The sequence below is a fragment of the Leptopilina heterotoma genome, unplaced genomic scaffold (genome assembly GCF_015476425.1).
Source record: "Leptopilina heterotoma isolate Lh14 unplaced genomic scaffold, ASM1547642v1 Lhet_15, whole genome shotgun sequence".
Classification (NCBI taxonomy): domain Eukaryota; kingdom Metazoa; phylum Arthropoda; class Insecta; order Hymenoptera; family Figitidae; genus Leptopilina; species Leptopilina heterotoma.
Window position 1 is genome coordinate 200,308 of NW_025110867.1, and position 17,810 is coordinate 218,117.

The following is a 17,810-nucleotide window of genomic DNA, read 5'->3' on the forward strand; positions in this document are numbered from 1 at the left end:
TTACAAGTTCAGTGACTGCCTGTCTACCTATACAAGAGTTGCCATAGTAGCCAGAGTAGCCTCATCCATATAAACTTTGGTTGGGAGATCCACAGTTAGTTCAAAATTTCGATATATGTTGCGCGCAATTCATTATCATGGCAGCCTTTTAAAATGGTCGTCTCAATTTGTCCATCGCGTCGGTCTCCTGTCGCGTCTATATAATCGCGTTGTGAGTTTATTGCGTATAAATAATGTTATAATTGTTTATTATGAGTCATTCCATTATATTTCGACTGAAGTCGTTGCCGACTAATTTTAAAAAATTGTAATATTTTGCAGGAATGATTTTAAAGATATTAGGATCACCGAACAAAAAGAATTTTTTAAATATTTTTTATATTTATTGTAAAATAAGCATCTAAAGTATATGAAGTCGTAAAAACTGACACTTTTTCATTTAATAGAAAATATTAAAGAAAACACATAATTTACTATAAAAACGTAAAAAAATTATTAGAATTTATTAAGAATGAATTATTTTATTATTATAAATTGATAGAAACAATTATTAATAAGAAATATTAAATAAAAAGTAATTTCAAAGTTTACATGGAAAATAACCTATTTTTGCAAATTTCATTCACTAAATATGAGAAAGAGAAATCATTAAATTGGATAAAACCTTATGAAATATAAAGTACCTGTGATTAACTTTTAGTTTTTCTTATCACTTTCTTCCTGTTTTCTTCACAAATATTAAAAAATAAGCAATTAAAATTGGCACTTTGCTTATTTTCACGATTTTCAAATGTAAATAACTTCTGCCTAGAAAAATGAAAAATTACGAAAATTGGGCAATAATTAATTCATCACTAGATACACTTACTGGAAAAAGATTTTCTTTGGTCCCGAAGCTATTTCTCGAATATGTAATAATATATATATATATATATATATATATATATATATATACATATATATATACATATATATATATATATTATTACATATTCGAGAAATAGCTTCGGGACATATATATATATATATACATATATATATACATATATATATATATATATTATTACATATTCGAGAAATAGCTTCGGGACCAAAGAAAATCTTTTTCCAGTGAGTGTATCTAGTGATGAATTAATTATTGCCCAATTTTCGTAATTTTTCATTTTTCTAGGCAGAAGTTATTTACATTTGAAAATCGTGAAAATAAGCAAAGTGCCAATTTTAATTGCTTATTTTTTAATATTTGTGAAGAAAACAGGAAGAAAGTGATAAGAAAAACTAAAAGTTAATCACAGGTACTTTATATTTCATAAGGTTTTATCCAATTTAATGATTTCTCTTTCTCATATTTAGTGAATGAAATTTGCAAAAATAGGTTATTTTTCATGTAAACTTTAAAATTACTTTTTATTTAATATTTCTTATTAATAATTGTTTCTATCAATTTATAATAATAAAATAATTCATTCTTAATAAATTTTAATAATTTTTTTACGTTTTTATAGTAAATTATGTGTTTTCTTTAATATTTTCTAATAGATGAAAATGTGACAGTTTTTACGACTTCATATACTTTAGATGCTTATTTTACAATAAATATAAAAAATATTTAAAAAATTCTTTTTGTTCGGTGATCCTAATATCTTTAAAATCATTCCTGCAAAATATTACAATTTTTTAAAATTAGTCGGCAACGACTTTAGTCGAAATATAATGGAATGACTCTTAATTTATTATTGTTATTGTCTATTAGTGTTTATGTAAATTAATTTTCATGAAATATGTGTAGAGTATATAAGGAATATTGTATGCTCAAATATTGTAGTTGCGTGTATAGTGTAGTGGATAGCGTTAGTGTTTAGTATGCGTTAAGTCTAGGGTTCGTGTCTCCCCCATCAGTTAATAATTTATTTCGTTAATATGCGGTTATTCAATAAGTGGTGTGTATTAATTATCAAAAATGTGTACAAAATATCTCAAGTAACATTGAATTTAATTATTTAAGTGATTCAAATTTTTTTGTTTCCTGTTTCTATTACTATGGATCACCCAACCATAGATATTTTGTTGCTCCAATAATATACAGCCAGCCATATAATATGGATTTCAGAATTATCCCTAATTTTAGACACTATTTGGTACAGAATGAACACATTTTTTTCGTTGCACAGTTCCGATATTTTATTTACACTCTTAGACACATTACACATAATAGTATATAGGGATATGTATAGCAGACAGCAAAAACACATGGACTATAGAGAAACCGGAAGAAATGCGCATCGGTACACTGCGCAACAATGCGCTAGTGAAGAGCGCCGATTTAGAATACGAGTCAACTAACGTTTCACAAACTTTCACTAATGATTCGTAAACATTCAAACAGCCATTGATAACAATTCAGCATTAAATCTAAAACAATTGGTCACATACTGGCCTTCTAATCAATCCATGACTCGTTTTCAATCGTTAAGTAAAGTTAAGTAACCATCAACGGAAAAAGAGTCCCGTCTCAAAGTAATATACTAATCCATTAATGGTTGACGGACTTTTTCTTTCCGTGTATTCCTTTCTTTCCGTGTAGGAGTGAACAAACTAGAAAACTTGGATTTTCTCTCTCGCTCATTCCTATAAGTTACTATGGTAACTCCTGTCGAAAATACCAACATTCATCACAAGGAGCAAATGCGCTTACGCCACTCTGATTTTAAATATTATTTCAACCAAATGTTAATGTTATAATTTACTAAAATTAATAATAAAAAAAACATTTAAAAAATAGATTTTTTTCAATTTTTTTTTATTTTAACTAAATCGTACATAATAATAATATTAATAATAATAATAATAATAATAATAATATTTTATAAAATATGCGAAATTCTAGATGATTTTTTCTACATTACAAAAATTAACTTGAAAATAAGACTTACAAGTATATTTTTTCTTTGTTTCTAAAAATATTACTAAAGTCTACATTCCTTTCTTTATTTTCATATATGATAATGACAAATATGGCAATTGAAGATAACGAAGAGAATTAAAAATTTTATTTACTCTAATAACGAAATGGTCTTTGCATCAGTAAAACGTTCTTTACGCTGTGTCTTCATTTCATTTCTTTTTTTTCAATAGTCACTCTATTCCTGCGCATACATTCAGTATTCGTTTTGTGACTGTTTTTATAGTGTGCGATAACGATAGAAGGAGGAATGACTTGAGGAAATTGGCAATTTCATTAAAGTGATTTGATGAGACGCAGTGGCATTTTTTTTTATTTTAAATTTTTACTTATCCATGGCAGGAAGTGCGTGACTCTTGTGTAAACACCTGGATACTGGCCCTTGCCACATCCTATTCCCCAGCTCACTATTCCAACTTGGGTCCAACGTCCGTCGTTCACCATTAATGGACCTCCACTGTCGCCCTGAGGAGCAGAAGAAAGATAACAATGATGAAAAAGGAGATAATTATTTATTTCATTTTAATGACCCCTCTTTTGTCTTTGTTTCTTAACGCATGCGCATTTACTATTAAAATAAATTAAAACTTACAGAACAAGAATCTTTTTGTGCTTGGCCGGCGCATAAGAAACTGTCTACAATGCCACCTGGTGCCGCTGCTCCGTATTTCACCTTACATTCGGCGTTAGACCAGATTTTAATTGTCACTTGTTGCAAAACTGCTGGTTGTGGCCCACCTTTGTAAAAGGTAAGAGTAAAAAGTTGATTACTTCTCAAAACTTTATGATTTTTACTACTTATATTAGGGTGGTTCTTATTTGGGCGATGTTTTCAAATCTTCGGTCTTACCCCAAAAAATTAATCAAGGTATAAAAAAAATTTTTTCCTGAAAGTTTGAAGCAAATCGAACAATATTAACACGTGCCTCTAGTCGACTGAAATTTTAAATGGAAAATACATGTAATTTTTCGTGGAAATCACAAAAAGTTTTTTCTAGCTTATACAAATTTATTTACTACAATTCTTTAACTTTGGGTTCTTTTAGTGATAAGAGGTGAAACTTCCAATTTTTCCAAATTTTTTGAAAGTATTTACTCAATTTACAAGCTTGATGAATATGCACGGAAAAAACTGCATGGTTGGGTCAACCATATATATTGAAAAATACGGGATATCCATATTTAAGGTTATCACATCCATTTTTATGGATACCACATCCATTTTGATAGATACCACATCCATTTCTTTAGTTGACACATCCATAGAAATGGGTGTGATAACCTTAAGTATGGATATCCCGTATTTTTCAATATATATGGTTGTCCCAACCATGCAGTTTTTTCCGTGTGGCGCTATCACATTAAACAGGACTTATATATTAACCCTTAGATGCATACATTTATTCATTCATTTAAATTTGACGAAACTCGGTACTGGGGGGTTTCTGGAATCGTTGATTACAAATCATTTTAAAAAATGTCATTTTGATAAAAAATAAAAAGTCGTTCAATTGGACTGAAACTCGATACTCGGGGGTTTCTGGAATCGTTGATTACAAATCATTTTAAAAAATGTCATTTTGAAAAAATTCAAAATGTCTGAGTCAATATCGCGGATATTCTTACTCGTTCTTTGCGTTTCTAAGATTTTAAAAAGAAAATTTTTGAATGCCATTGAAGGCTGAGTATCTCTGCCTTTCAGAAGAGAGAAAATGTTTTCTGGACTTTCATATAAATAGTTGACTAAGAGTTTCTTCTTAATTTTAATATGTGCCATCGAAAAGAGACTACAAAAAAACAAAAAAATTAAAAAACGAAAAAAAATAAAAACAAAAGAATACAAAAAAAATAAAAACAAAAAAATAGAACTAAAATCTCGTTCGTCCTCGTCGCTAGTTCCGGGTAACGCTAAGAACGATTAACAATATCAGCAATATTGGCTCCGACAATTTCGAAATTTTTAAAAATGACATTTTTTAAAATGATTTGTAATAAACGATTCCAGAAACCCCCGAGTATCGAGTTTCAGTCCAATTGAACGACTTTTTATTTTTTATGTCCGCCATATTGGATCCGCCATTTTGAATTTTTTAAAACTAACCTCGGATTCGTAATCAGCGACCCCAGAAACCCCTGAGTATTGAGTTTCAGTCCAATTGAACAAATTTTTCTTTATGTCCGCCATATTGGATCCGCCATTTTGAATTTTTTTAAAAATGACCTCAGATTCGTAATCAGCGACCCGAAAACCCCCCAGTTCCGAGTTTCGTCAAATTTAAATGAATGAATAAATGTATGCATCCAAAGGTTAATATATAGTCCTGTTTACTGTGATAGCGCCATATTCATCAAGCTTGTAAATGGAGTAAATACTTTCAAAAAAATTTGGAAAAATTGGAAGTTTTACCTCTTATCATGTACTAAAAGAACCCAAAGTTAGAGAATTGTAAATAAATTTGTATAAGCTAGAAAAAACTTTTTGTGATTTCCACGAAAAATTACATGTATTTTCCATTTAAAATTTCAGTCGACTAGAGGCACGTGTTAATATCAAACTTTCAGGAAAAATTTTTTTTATACCTTAATTAATTTTTGGGGTGAGACCGAAGATTTGAAAACATCGCCCAAATAAGAACCACCCTATTATATATGTCAATTATACACCCAGATGCATTAATGCTGTCTTTCCGGTTTGTTGGCGTTTTAAAAAGTCGTGATATATCTATTAAAATGCTGTTAGTTCGTGACGTAAAAAACGAACTTATATGTCACAAACTAACAACATTTTTGTAGATGTGTCACTACTTTTTAAATCGCCTATAAACCGGAGGGACAGCATTAATGCATCTGGGTGTATCAAAAAGTCAAAAATAATTTAGCCAATATAGTTATAAAATTTCATCAAAAAAATTTCTTATTTAATAAAAATTTTTATTTCGTCATAAAAAAATTGTGACACGCTCCGAAGAAAGGTGCTAAGAGCAAAAAGTAGATTATGTTTGTATTTTTTTGAATCAAAGAACAGAAACGACATTCACGTGCGTTGGCCTTTAAGAATTACACCAACATAACCTTAAAATGATTTGCTTCCTAGTTAATATTTCTTTGTTTGAAGCGCGTCACAAATATTTCTTCAATATTGCGAGATATTTCTAAAGTCCTAAGCAGAATAAAACGGGAAGCGAACGCAAGCATGAGATCTCATGCTTGCGTTCGTTTCCCGTTTTATTCTGTTTACGTCTTTAATATAAAATAAAAAAACGAACTTTCTCGAAGTGAGCCCCAGCCAATGACGGTGGCTTCCTGATGATTGTAGAGATCGCGACCTGACGGCAGGCAAATTGGTCGTATTTGCTCGGAGAATTCAACGGGCTCATTGAGAGTCAAAAGTGCCACGTCATTATAGAGAGTTCGTGAATTGAAGTTTTTATGGCGAACGACACGTTTCACTCGTCTCTCAATGTGACGAACCTCCGTACTTGTTTTTATATTATGATCGCCAAGTCGTACCGTCAATCTTGCTACATCCCAGGAATTCATGCTGTGGAACAATAGCTTGTAAACAAGGTATTCGAAAAGTTACTGATTATTTAATTGTCAATTCAAACAGTTCAAGCAGCGCCACTGCCAGTCAAATGTTGAACTAATATAATCGTAACAGCTTGTCTATAATTCTGTTTGTTATTTACTTAAACTTTTTAATGATTTTAATAAAATTAATAATTTAATTGTATAATATACAGTTTATTTATATTTCGTCAAACAAATAAACAAAATTATTTATTAAAAAAATTAAAAAATCTAAATGGAAGACCTGTTATGAACGTAAATCGGAAAAAAGTCTGATCGTCATAACTGTTGTGTGCCTCAGTGTTCTGAGATTAAAAGTGCTGAAAATCATTTGCATACAGTGCCAAAGGATTTAAAAAGAATAAAAGAATGGGAAATTGCCTTAAAAATAGGCAAAAAATTGAATGACAGAATGTTAATATGCTGCAAACATTTTAAGCCTAAAGATTATATTAACACATGTCAGCATTTTAAGGTTATATAATAAGTTTTTACGAGCGGTGTTTGCTCAATTAAATATTAAATTTTAATTACCTAAAGTAAAAAAAAATATTTATTAACTATTTTATAAAGTAAATAATTTATAAAAATTGGCTTTGACTTCAAGTAATTAATAATTAATCTTAGATCAAGCAGAAACATTCATAAACATAACCTATAATTTCTTGCCGCATCAGGACGCTGCCATAAAGTAATAAGAATAAGGAGACTTCACTCTAATGTCAAGACTGTCCCCATTCTCTATAATAATATTTTTTATTTTTTGCATAATTTGTAATAATTCAAAAAAATTATTACAATAAATTGTTTGTGAAAAGAAACGTTTTGTTTTAAAGAAGATTACATCCATCATGAATTCATGAATCAAAATAATTTCGAAGTAAGTATGTGTTATAAATTCTTTCTATAACCTATATTTTTGACTGAATATTTTAATTACATATTTAAAAATTAAATTTATTAATTAATGCCTTGTGAAAAGGGGTGTTTTAAGGTAAAAGCACCAGTACGTGGACATTGCAAAAAATGGAACCAATAGATGGACAGTAACAAAAAGAATTAAAACTGCTTTTAATGTAAATGAAAAAATAATATATGCCCTTTTTGAATGTTAGCTTTTGGATCTCTGTTGGATATAATTCAATTTTTTAATTTCTACGCACAAAATTTATCAAAAAAAAATTTATAAGTCTCGAACTACTCAAAATAAGTGTCCAAATTTACCTTCTGCTTCGTAACCTCAAAAACCAGCAGCATCAGTACACTGTAAAAAATTTAGGGAGTTAACGGACTCGGGAGTTAAATTTTTCGAGTTAAAAATCAACTCCAAAAGAGAGTTAATTTCTAACTCCCTTCATTCAACACCCGCGCGAGTTATTTTTTCCATGGGGAGTTAGCACTTGGGTGTTAAATTTTAACTCTCTTTATTTAACTCCCCTGGCATTAACTCTCCAATGGGTGCGACTTTTATAGAATCCCCTGGGGAGTTAAAATTTAACTCCCTTTTTTACAGTGTAGTTGGTCAAAAACTTAACAGGCTTTAATCTAATTAAATAATGAATTAATTAACATAAAATGACTAACTAATAAATTTAATAGTTGACAATATTAACTAATATACAAATATAAACATTATAGGCAAATAAATATCATGCGTATTTTATTATAATGTCCTTATCGTGTCCAACTACTGGATCCTCTAAAAAGGCATGTCCAACTATTACGGTAAAGAAGCAATTAGTTATTTTCTAGATTTATATTTAACTAAAGTAAAAATTTAGACTAATTTCTTTTAATTTGAATTCTTTTATCATAATACAAACAAAATATAAAAAGTTTGTCAAGTAAAACTACCCAGTAAGAAGTAAGGAATTAATAAGAATTCGAAATTTTTAATTCTTTTGAATTCCGTTTGTGACCAATTCTTTTCATTTTCATTTGGAGAAGCCGAAAAGAAGCTAAGTTTATTCTTTTGAATACCGTTTTAATATTTTAAGCGGAAAAAAAATTTGATGGTTCGAAGATTTGAACCCTCAAGCTTCATTGTCGGAGACAAACAGCTTGTCCGCTCAGCTATTAAAACTGTACTATGACTACCGAATTTTAGAAGCACTTATCTCAAAGTGTTGCAAACTTCAAAGGAATTAAAAAATTACAAAATATTAAAACGGAATAGACAGGAATTGAACTTACCGAGTATCACACAGTATTTTGGAATTCACAAAAATTCAAAAATTAAAGAAATATTAAAACGGAATTGATTGGAATTCACTTTCAAGAAATCTTTGCCTCAAAAAAGGATACATAGGAATTGGACAGAAACGGAATTCAAAAAAATTGATAATTTAACATTTTCTGTAAAAAGTTAAAAATGTCCAATTCTTCTCAATTCCTTACTTCTTACTGGGTATACTATCTTTGTAAAAATCGTTGCTAAATTTGCTTCTATCTTAAAAGTGTCCAAGTACTGGTGCTTTTACCTTACAAGAGGAAATAACTTTTTTAGATTTCAAAGAGTTGAGGATAATTTTGACATGAGAAAGAGAGTTGCAGCTTGCAGTATTTTATAATAAGAAGGTAAAAATTTATGTAGATGATAGAATTGTCATGTTCATTCGATATCAACAAATTCTGCAAACAATCAAAAATATTGTTTGAAATGTCACAATGTGTATTATCATAAGCTAGGTTGTTGTTTATATTAGTAGCAGACGAATTTAATAGGTTAAAATCGTAAAAATCGACAGTTTCCTGTCTTTCACGCAAGCAACGCCACCTCTGTCTATTCGAATTTCCTGAATGACGTTATAGAGAATGGGGTCACTTTTTATGTATTCCTCACATAGAGTAAAGTCTCCTTATCCCCTTGGCAGTCGATGACGTGTATACACGTCATGGTGCAGGAGGGCTCAAACTGTCGATGACGTGTATAGACGCAAGCAGATTTTTGTCTACAAAAACACACAGATTGGTCCACAAATTGATACTCGGAGGTTTTCGGGGTCGCTGATTACGAATCCGATATCAGATTTTAAAAATTAAAAATGTCGGATCCAATATGGCGGACATTTTCAAAAATTCATCGGATTTACTTAAAAGTTGTTACTCAGGGGTTTTCGGGGTCGCTGATTACAAATCTGATGTCAGATTTTGAAAATTGAAAATGACGAATCCAATATGGCGGACGACATTTTAAAAAACTCGTCCGATTCATTTAATACTCGTTACTCGGGGGTTTTAGGGTCGCTGATTACGAATCCAATTTCAGATTTTAAAAATTCAAATTGGCTGACTGCGGGAAAAATTTTGTATTTATTATCATTTCAAAAGTTTTCGTAATCAGCGAAAACCCTCTAGTAACGAGTTTCAAATGAATCCGATGAATTTTAGAAAATTTCATTTGCCATATTGGATCCGCCATTTTGATTTTTTAAAATCTGATATCGGATTCATAATCAGCGACCCCGAAAACCCCTGAGTAACAAGTTTCAAGTGAATTCAGTCGATTTTAAATTTTCATGTCCGCCATATTGGATCCGCCATTTTGAATTTTCAAAATCTGATATCTGATTCGTAATCAGCGACTTCAAATACAATAGTGTGCTCGTTTGCGCAAATTTTAGTTTTCTAAAAAGTTGGCGACATTTTGAGCCCACTTATGAGATTTTGGTCTTGACTGGGAAGGGGTTATTCTTATATTTCATGGATGCGGTAAAAATTTATAGGTTATGTTGCATCGGAAAGCGTCACAGATGCAAAAAGTTTAATATATATTTTTTAATTATTTATAGAAAAAATGTTCTCATACTTGACAACACAGTGAGCGGCTGTGAGAATGTGAATATTATCAATTAGCGAACCACCGCAAAATTGTCGGCCAGCATTGAAGAGTGCAACAATCCAGGGCCATTCGCCAATTTTTGTACTATGACCACCGACAATACGATCGGAGTCGGAAATTTTTTGCGGACCATTTTTCGAGCCACAATAACCAGAATCAATTGGCGATGCAATGGTTGGAATTGATGTGGGCGGCGGTTTACTTGGCGCTAGTGGCGCTTCCGATGGTAATCCAGGCAATAATGTGGGAATACCGGCTGGCCAGTAGGCTGGTTTCTTTGTGGGCCATGTGGCGCTCGTTGGTTTTTGTGACGATGGCGACGATGGGGAGAATGGTGGTTTTGAAGTGGAACTGGCGGCAGTGGCACCGGCAAAACTCGGCGGATGCGTTGGAATTGGAGGAATCGTGTGATGTGGAGGATGCGTCGGAAGTGGCGGTGGCCAGGTTGCTGTTGGCTTTGGACGCGGTTTTACGACTTCCACTTTGCTCTGTTCGTCAACGGCAGTTACTTCCTGAAGAAATAAATAAATGGCGAAAGTAAATATTTATTCTAATTTTGTAATTACTGTTATTGCGAAATCGTTTTACCAAAAGACTCCCCACGTGGGGATACATTTGGGATACATTTGGTAAATTGCTTTATAATTCTGTTAAAAGACAGAATTTGATGAAAAAAACGATTGAAAGTTGAAAAGTAACATTTAAAGAATGAAATTATACAAAGATTTTTATAAAGAAAGCTTTGAATAATTAATAATTAACTGAAATGTGCATAGATTTCATTGAGATTTTATAGCAAGGTTATTTTTCATAATTACTTATGAAAACGATGTAAATAAAGGAAAAAATAATTTACATTGGTAAAAGAATGTAAAAGTATTAATTATGTATATGAATAAGACTAATTAGACCATAAAATAGTTGTAATCATGTTGTAATTTAATTAAATGCAAATGGTAAAGTGATATTAAAGTAATATCTACTTTACCAACAACTTATTCTATTTCAGCATTAGAAAGACACTAGAAACAATCAAAAGTCCCTAACGGCAGATATCCCCGCGCGGCGTTTGGTTTGACGCAATATTCTACAGGGTGTTCTTTTTTTAATGATGGTAGAGAAATGCTACTATTATATTAAAGTACCTTACGGTTATTATTTCTAATTGTAAAATAATTACCGTTTAAATTTTTTAATTATAGTCACCATCAATATTTTCTAAAAATTAAATATTCTCACCTTTTTTCCAGGGCATGTTCCAAATATAGAAAAATTGCATTTAGTAAAAAGGAGGAGTTTAAATATTATTTTTATTGGCCAAAAGTCTCTATCCTTTTTCTCTTTAAAAGTTAAAATAAACATTATATTTTTTTAAAAATGATAAATATTCTTAGAATTTTTATCAATGGAGCAACGAATAAAAACATTGCGCTTTTTGTAAATAGGAGGAGGAAATATTTAATTTATAAAAAATAAAACATAATCCCAACCCCCAAAGAAAAAATTGATGCTTTTAGACGAATAAAAATAAGAAACAAACTCCTCCTATTTTCAAAATCAATTTTTCTATTTGTTGGTTAAGTTAAACAAAATGGAGAAAATACTTAATATATGAAAAATAAAACATATAACCTCAACCCCCAAAAGAAAAAATGGTTGCTTTAGACCAATCAAAATAATAAACAAACTCCTCCTATTTTCAGAATCAATTTTTCTATTTGTTGGTTAAGTTAAACAAAATGGAGAAAATACTTAATATATGAAAAATAAAACATATAACCTCAACCCCCAAAGAAAAAATGGTTGCTTCACACCAATGAAAATAATAAACAAACTCCTCCTATTTTCGAAATCAATTTTTCTATTTGTTGATTAAGTTAAACAAAATGAAGAAAAGAATAATATTTTTATAATAAAACATATAATCCCAACCCCCTAAGAAAAAATGGATGTTTTAGACCAATCAAAATAATAATCAAACTCTTCCTACATAAAGAAAGAAAATTTTCTATTTGTCGCTTCAGTGAAACAAAATATGAAGCGAATATATTAAATTTAAGCTCAACCCTTTACAAAAAATATACTTCTAGCCAATAAAAATTAGATTCAAACTCCTCCTGCTTAAAGAAAGCAAATTTTTTATTGATTGGTTCAACAATACAAAAAGGGAGTGAATATTTAATTTTTAAAAAGTTACATTTAGTCTTAACCCATTAAGAAAAAAAAACTTCTGACCAATAAAAATAAACTCCTCCTATTTTCAAAATGCAATGTTTTATTAATTGGTTGAGTTAAACAAAATGAAGAAAAAATTAATATTTAAAAAATAAAACATATTTTTCCAACCCCCAAAAGAAAAAATCGACATGTTTTAAACCAATATTAAAATAAAACTTAAACTCCTCCTTCTGAATGAAAGATATTTTTCCTTCGTGTGTTCAATAGAACAAAATGGAGAAAATATTAAACTTTAAAAAAATATGAAATTTAACCACAACCCTTTCCGAAAAAATAGGAGGAGATTCAATCTATTTTATTTTTGTATAGTTCATAGTAAACTTTAATTTTAAGAAGGAGGAGTTTGAATCTTATTTTTATTGGCTAGAAGTATATTTTTTGTAAAGGGTTGAGCTTAAATTTTATATATTCGCTTCATATTTTGTTTAACTGTAGCGACAAATAGAAAATTTTCTTTCTTTATGTAGGAAGAGTTTGATTATTATTTTGATTGGTCTAAAACATCCATTTTTTCTTAGGGGGTTGGGATTATATGTTTTATTATAAAAATATTATTCTTTTCTTCATTTTGTTTAACTTAATCAACAAATAGAAAAATTGATTTCGAAAATAGGAGGAGTTTGTTTATTATTCTGATTGGTCTGAAGCAACCGTTTTTCTTTGGGGGTTGACGTTATATGTTTTATTTTTCATATATATTAAGTATTTTCTCCATTTTGTTTAACTTAACCAACAAATAGAAAAATTGATTTTGAAAATAGGAGGAGTTTGTTTATTATTTTAATTGGTGTAAAGCAACCATTTTTTTGGGGGGGGGTTGAGGTTATATGTTTTATTTTTCATACTAGCGCTTCGTCGACCGCTTCGCGGTCGACTTCTTTGCTTTCTTCTTTTTTTCTATTCAAATTGTTCCTTTTATTTAATTTTAAATTGTTTATTGTGACTCATTTAAAATTACCTAAATTTTTATTTAATTTTTTTAAAGTTAAGTTCTTCTTCTTCTTTGATGACTTTAGGCTGTGCCAACTGTCAGAACTATTAATGTTAAGTTGATTAAAATAAAAATTGTCACTTCATAATGATATTGAAAAGAGCGACTGTAGCTCCATCTTCTAGCTATGTGTAAGTTTTTAAAGTACTATATTTCTTTAGATTTGGAAATGTGAGTGTGCCCTTCTATGTTTCATTTTCATTGCTATAACTGCGAGAGTACATTCGATTATTTTCGATTTAAATTCGAGATTTCTCACTCGTGCCTATTTTTCTAAAGGATATTAAGTATTTTCTCCATTTTGTTTAACTTAACCAACAAATAGAAAAATTGATTCTGAAAATAGGAGGAGTTTGTTTATTATTTTGATTGGTCTAAAGCAACCATTTTTTCTTTTGGGGGTTGAGGTTATATGTTTTATTTTTCATATATTAAGTATTTTCTCCATTTTGTTTAACTTAACCAACAAATAGAAAAATTGATTTTGAAAATAGGAGGAGTTTGTTTCTTATTTTTATTCGTCTAAAAGCATCAATTTTTTCTTTGGGGGTTGGGATTATGTTTTATTTTTTATAAATTAAATATTTCCTCCTCCTATTTACAAAAAGCGCAATGTTTTTATTCGTTGCTCCATTGATAAAAATTCTAAGAATATTTATCATTTTTAAAAAAATATAATGTTTATTTTAACTTTTAAAGAGAAAAAGGATAGAGACTTTTGGCCAATAAAAATAATATTTAAACTCCTCCTTTTTACTAAATGCAATTTTTCTATATTTGGAACATGCCCTGGAAAAAAGGTGAGAATATTTAATTTTTAGAAAATATTGATGGTGACTATAATTAAAAAATTTAAACGGTAATTATTTTACAATTAGAAATAATAACCGTAAGGTACTTTAATATAATAGTAGCATTTCTCTACCATCATTAAAAAAAGAACACCCTGTAGAATATTGCGTCAAACCAAACGCCGCGCGGGGATATCTGCCGTTAGGGACTTTTGATTGTTTCTAGTGTCTTTCTAATGCTGAAATAGAATAAGTTGTTGGTAAAGTAGATATTACTTTAATATCACTTTACCATTTGCATTTAATTAAATTACAACATGATTACAACTATTTTATGGTCTAATTAGTCTTATTCATATACATAATTAATACTTTTACATTCTTTTACCAATGTAAATTATTTTTTCCTTTATTTACATCGTTTTCATAAGTAATTATGAAAAATAACCTTGCTATAAAATCTCAATGAAATCTATGCACATTTCAGTTAATTATTAATTATTTAAAGCTTTCTTTATAAAAATCTTTGCATAATTTCATTCTTTAAATGCTACTTTTCATCTTTCTATCGTTTTTTTCATCAAATTTTGTCTTTTAACCGAATTATAAAGCAATTTACTAAATGTCTCCCAAATGTATCTCAAATGACTCCCCATGGGGAGTCATTTAGTAAAACGATTTCGCAAATTAATTTGCGACGCTGCAGGTTGAAGCGGAATAGAAAACGTAACTGAAATCGAAAACGTAAACGGAAGAATGAGGTAGAGACAGATAAACAACATACCTATCCTTCTCTAACTAATTTTTCCGTTTGCAATTGCGGTTATGATTTCGGTTACGTTTCTATTCTGCTTTGGCCTTTCACGGAAAAATGGACCTTAGCTGCAAAAAATTTTAGGTTATGTTTGTAGCGAGTTAGTATAATGAAAGAGATAAAGGAAGAAAAGTTATTGAAAATGTATGTGAGAATAGAGTAGTGAGGATGTACATATGAATATAAGACTGGATTTCTGTAAACTGTCGAATCTCCCTTCGGGACCTACGTCCGAATAAGTATATGAAGAAATGATTTGAAACTCGCATTTCGTCGTCTTAATAATTTAGTGTCTCGTCGTCTTCTTTTGAATGAGCTGTTTTCGCCATTTTTCATGTCTCTCGCCGAGAACTCATGAGGTAAAGTTGGTATCTCTAAAGTTATATTTAAATAGTTTGCTACATAAAGATTGTTCTTTTTATCAGAGTGGCGAATTTATTGGGAGAACCATCTCCAAATTTGATGTGTATTGGTCAATGAGATCGTTTGAGGAGCCTCTATCCTCTATCCTGATTGAAAAGCGGTTTGGATAACAGTGCGATTTTCCACCTGCACCAGATTTATCATTTCTGGCGAGGCGAATGATAACTTTTTTCCTCCTACGCATTCATTTGTGGAAATCATTGAATTCAGACTCAATCACTGATCTCTATATTAACTGGATGGGCGATTGCTGTAGAAAAGTGGCTTCCGGTGTGAAAAATAATTGAAACCTTCGTCGTCATATTTTAGATGCCGGAGAAGCAGCGTAGAGCGGCTTCGTTTGTGTTAGTTGCCGTATGAGTGTGTTTTTGATATAGTGTGTGTGTGTGTTTCCAATGTTTTGACATTTCAAGTGCTTTAATAATTTTAATTTAACTTTTGTGATATAAAACACAGACAAGGTGTTAATTTGTTTATATTGTGGAAAAAAAGAAGCAAAGGGTGTTTCTTTTCACATATGAAAGTACATATTTAAACAGTAAATACATATTATTGAAGTGTACCCAGGCAGCACGTAAGCTTATTCGCGATGAGCACAAACTATAGAGGCGCTGTAAGCGCACATATGTGTTGACACCACGTGGTCTATAAGAAGTCTCTTTTGAATGTGTTGACGTACTCTCACATATGTATATTGTACACACACGTGAACCATAACCTCTAAATAGTTACAATATTTCTTATTATTTAGTTTTTTAAGAAGTGATAGAACATTAATACTTACCATAATTATAATTAATTATTTATCTAATTCATTTTGCATCGATTTTACTACTGAAACATTCTTCATTAGTATTTATTCGTCAATAATAAGTGCAGTCACGTAACAAATTAGCAAAAGAGACTTCTTACAGAGCTTTGGGAAATATCCAGCAGGTGGCGAATTTTCGTGCTCATCGCGAATATTGACATCACTGTAATATTACATTGGAGATTCGTCATATTACACTATAATATTACAGTGATCTTACTGGGATATCAAAATGTCCGCCTGGAGGTAATATTACGTTGTTATAGTAAGAGAATATTACCTGGCAATATTAAGGTAATATTACACTGTAATATTAACGTAATGTTAAGGTAATATTCAGTTAAAATTAGAATAATTTTATAATTTAGAAAAAAACATTTCACAAAGCTGGACTCGAACCCTGAACCATGTGCATAGTAATCATGAGTCTTACCACTGAGCCAAACTTACTTGTAGTGTATTAAGATTCTCGGCGGTATATAATCTTTGCAAGTTTTTTAAAGTTCTTCATATTTCATCAAAAATCTTAATACACTATAAGTAAGTTTGCCTCAGTGGTAAGACTCTTGAATATTGTGCACAAGGTTCAGGGTTCAAGTCCAGCTTTGTGAAATTTTTTTTTCTAAATTATAAAATTATTCTAATTTTATCTGAATATTACCTTAAAATTACGTTAATATTACAGTGTAATATTACCTTAATATTACCAGGTAATATTCTCTTAATATAACAACGTAATATTACCTCCAGGCGGACATTTTGATATCTCAGTAAGATCACTGTAATATTACAGTGTAATATGACGAATCTCCACAGTGGCGGATCCAGGGGGGGTCATGGGGGTCATGACCCCCCCCCCCCCCGGGGCGAAAAATTTACATAAAAAAAAGGTCAGCTAATTATGGTCGTTGCTCGCCGAATCTATAAATGACCCCCCCCTGGAGTAAATTCTGGATCCGCCACTGAATCTCCAATGTAATATTACAGTGATGTCAAGATAAGCTTAAGTGCTGCTTGGGTATATTTTTAGATTATATTTTGTTTCTTTTTGCGTAGAATATTTTACACACTGTTCCGAATTGTTAAACACATATTAGTGTAATGCTGAATAATTTTAGTTTCCTTACCAAATTAAGAAAATATTGTTTTTAATGAATTATTATTTAAAAATAAAAATATTATTTCAATAATATTTGAGTTTATATAATGTTTGAATACTAAAAGTTCTGTTACTATATTAATTAATCAGTTATTAAAATAAAATAAGTGATTAATAAATTATTTAATTAAGAAAGTAATTGACGGTTAATTATAATTATTAAATTTAAAAAATTTGCTATCAGTTAAGTACTTTTCTATACAGCAAAAC

General features: G+C 30.2%; 1 protein-coding gene across 1 annotated transcript in view; it reads right to left on the minus strand.

The window, feature by feature from the left end:
* Positions 1-2,779: 2,779 nt before the first annotated feature.
* Positions 2,780-17,810, minus strand: part of LOC122498406 (serine protease 44-like) — a 31,708-nt gene continuing 16,677 nt past the window's right edge. Inside the window, exons 3-6 of the mRNA XM_043606115.1 lie at positions 10,341-10,885; positions 6,229-6,503; positions 3,555-3,700; positions 2,780-3,427 (exon numbers count right to left, since the gene is read on the minus strand). Coding sequence (XP_043462050.1) covers positions 3,275-3,427; positions 3,555-3,700; positions 6,229-6,503; positions 10,341-10,885 — 1,119 coding nt within the window. The 3' untranslated portion in view covers positions 2,780-3,274. The remainder of the gene's footprint in view (positions 3,428-3,554; positions 3,701-6,228; positions 6,504-10,340; positions 10,886-17,810) is intronic.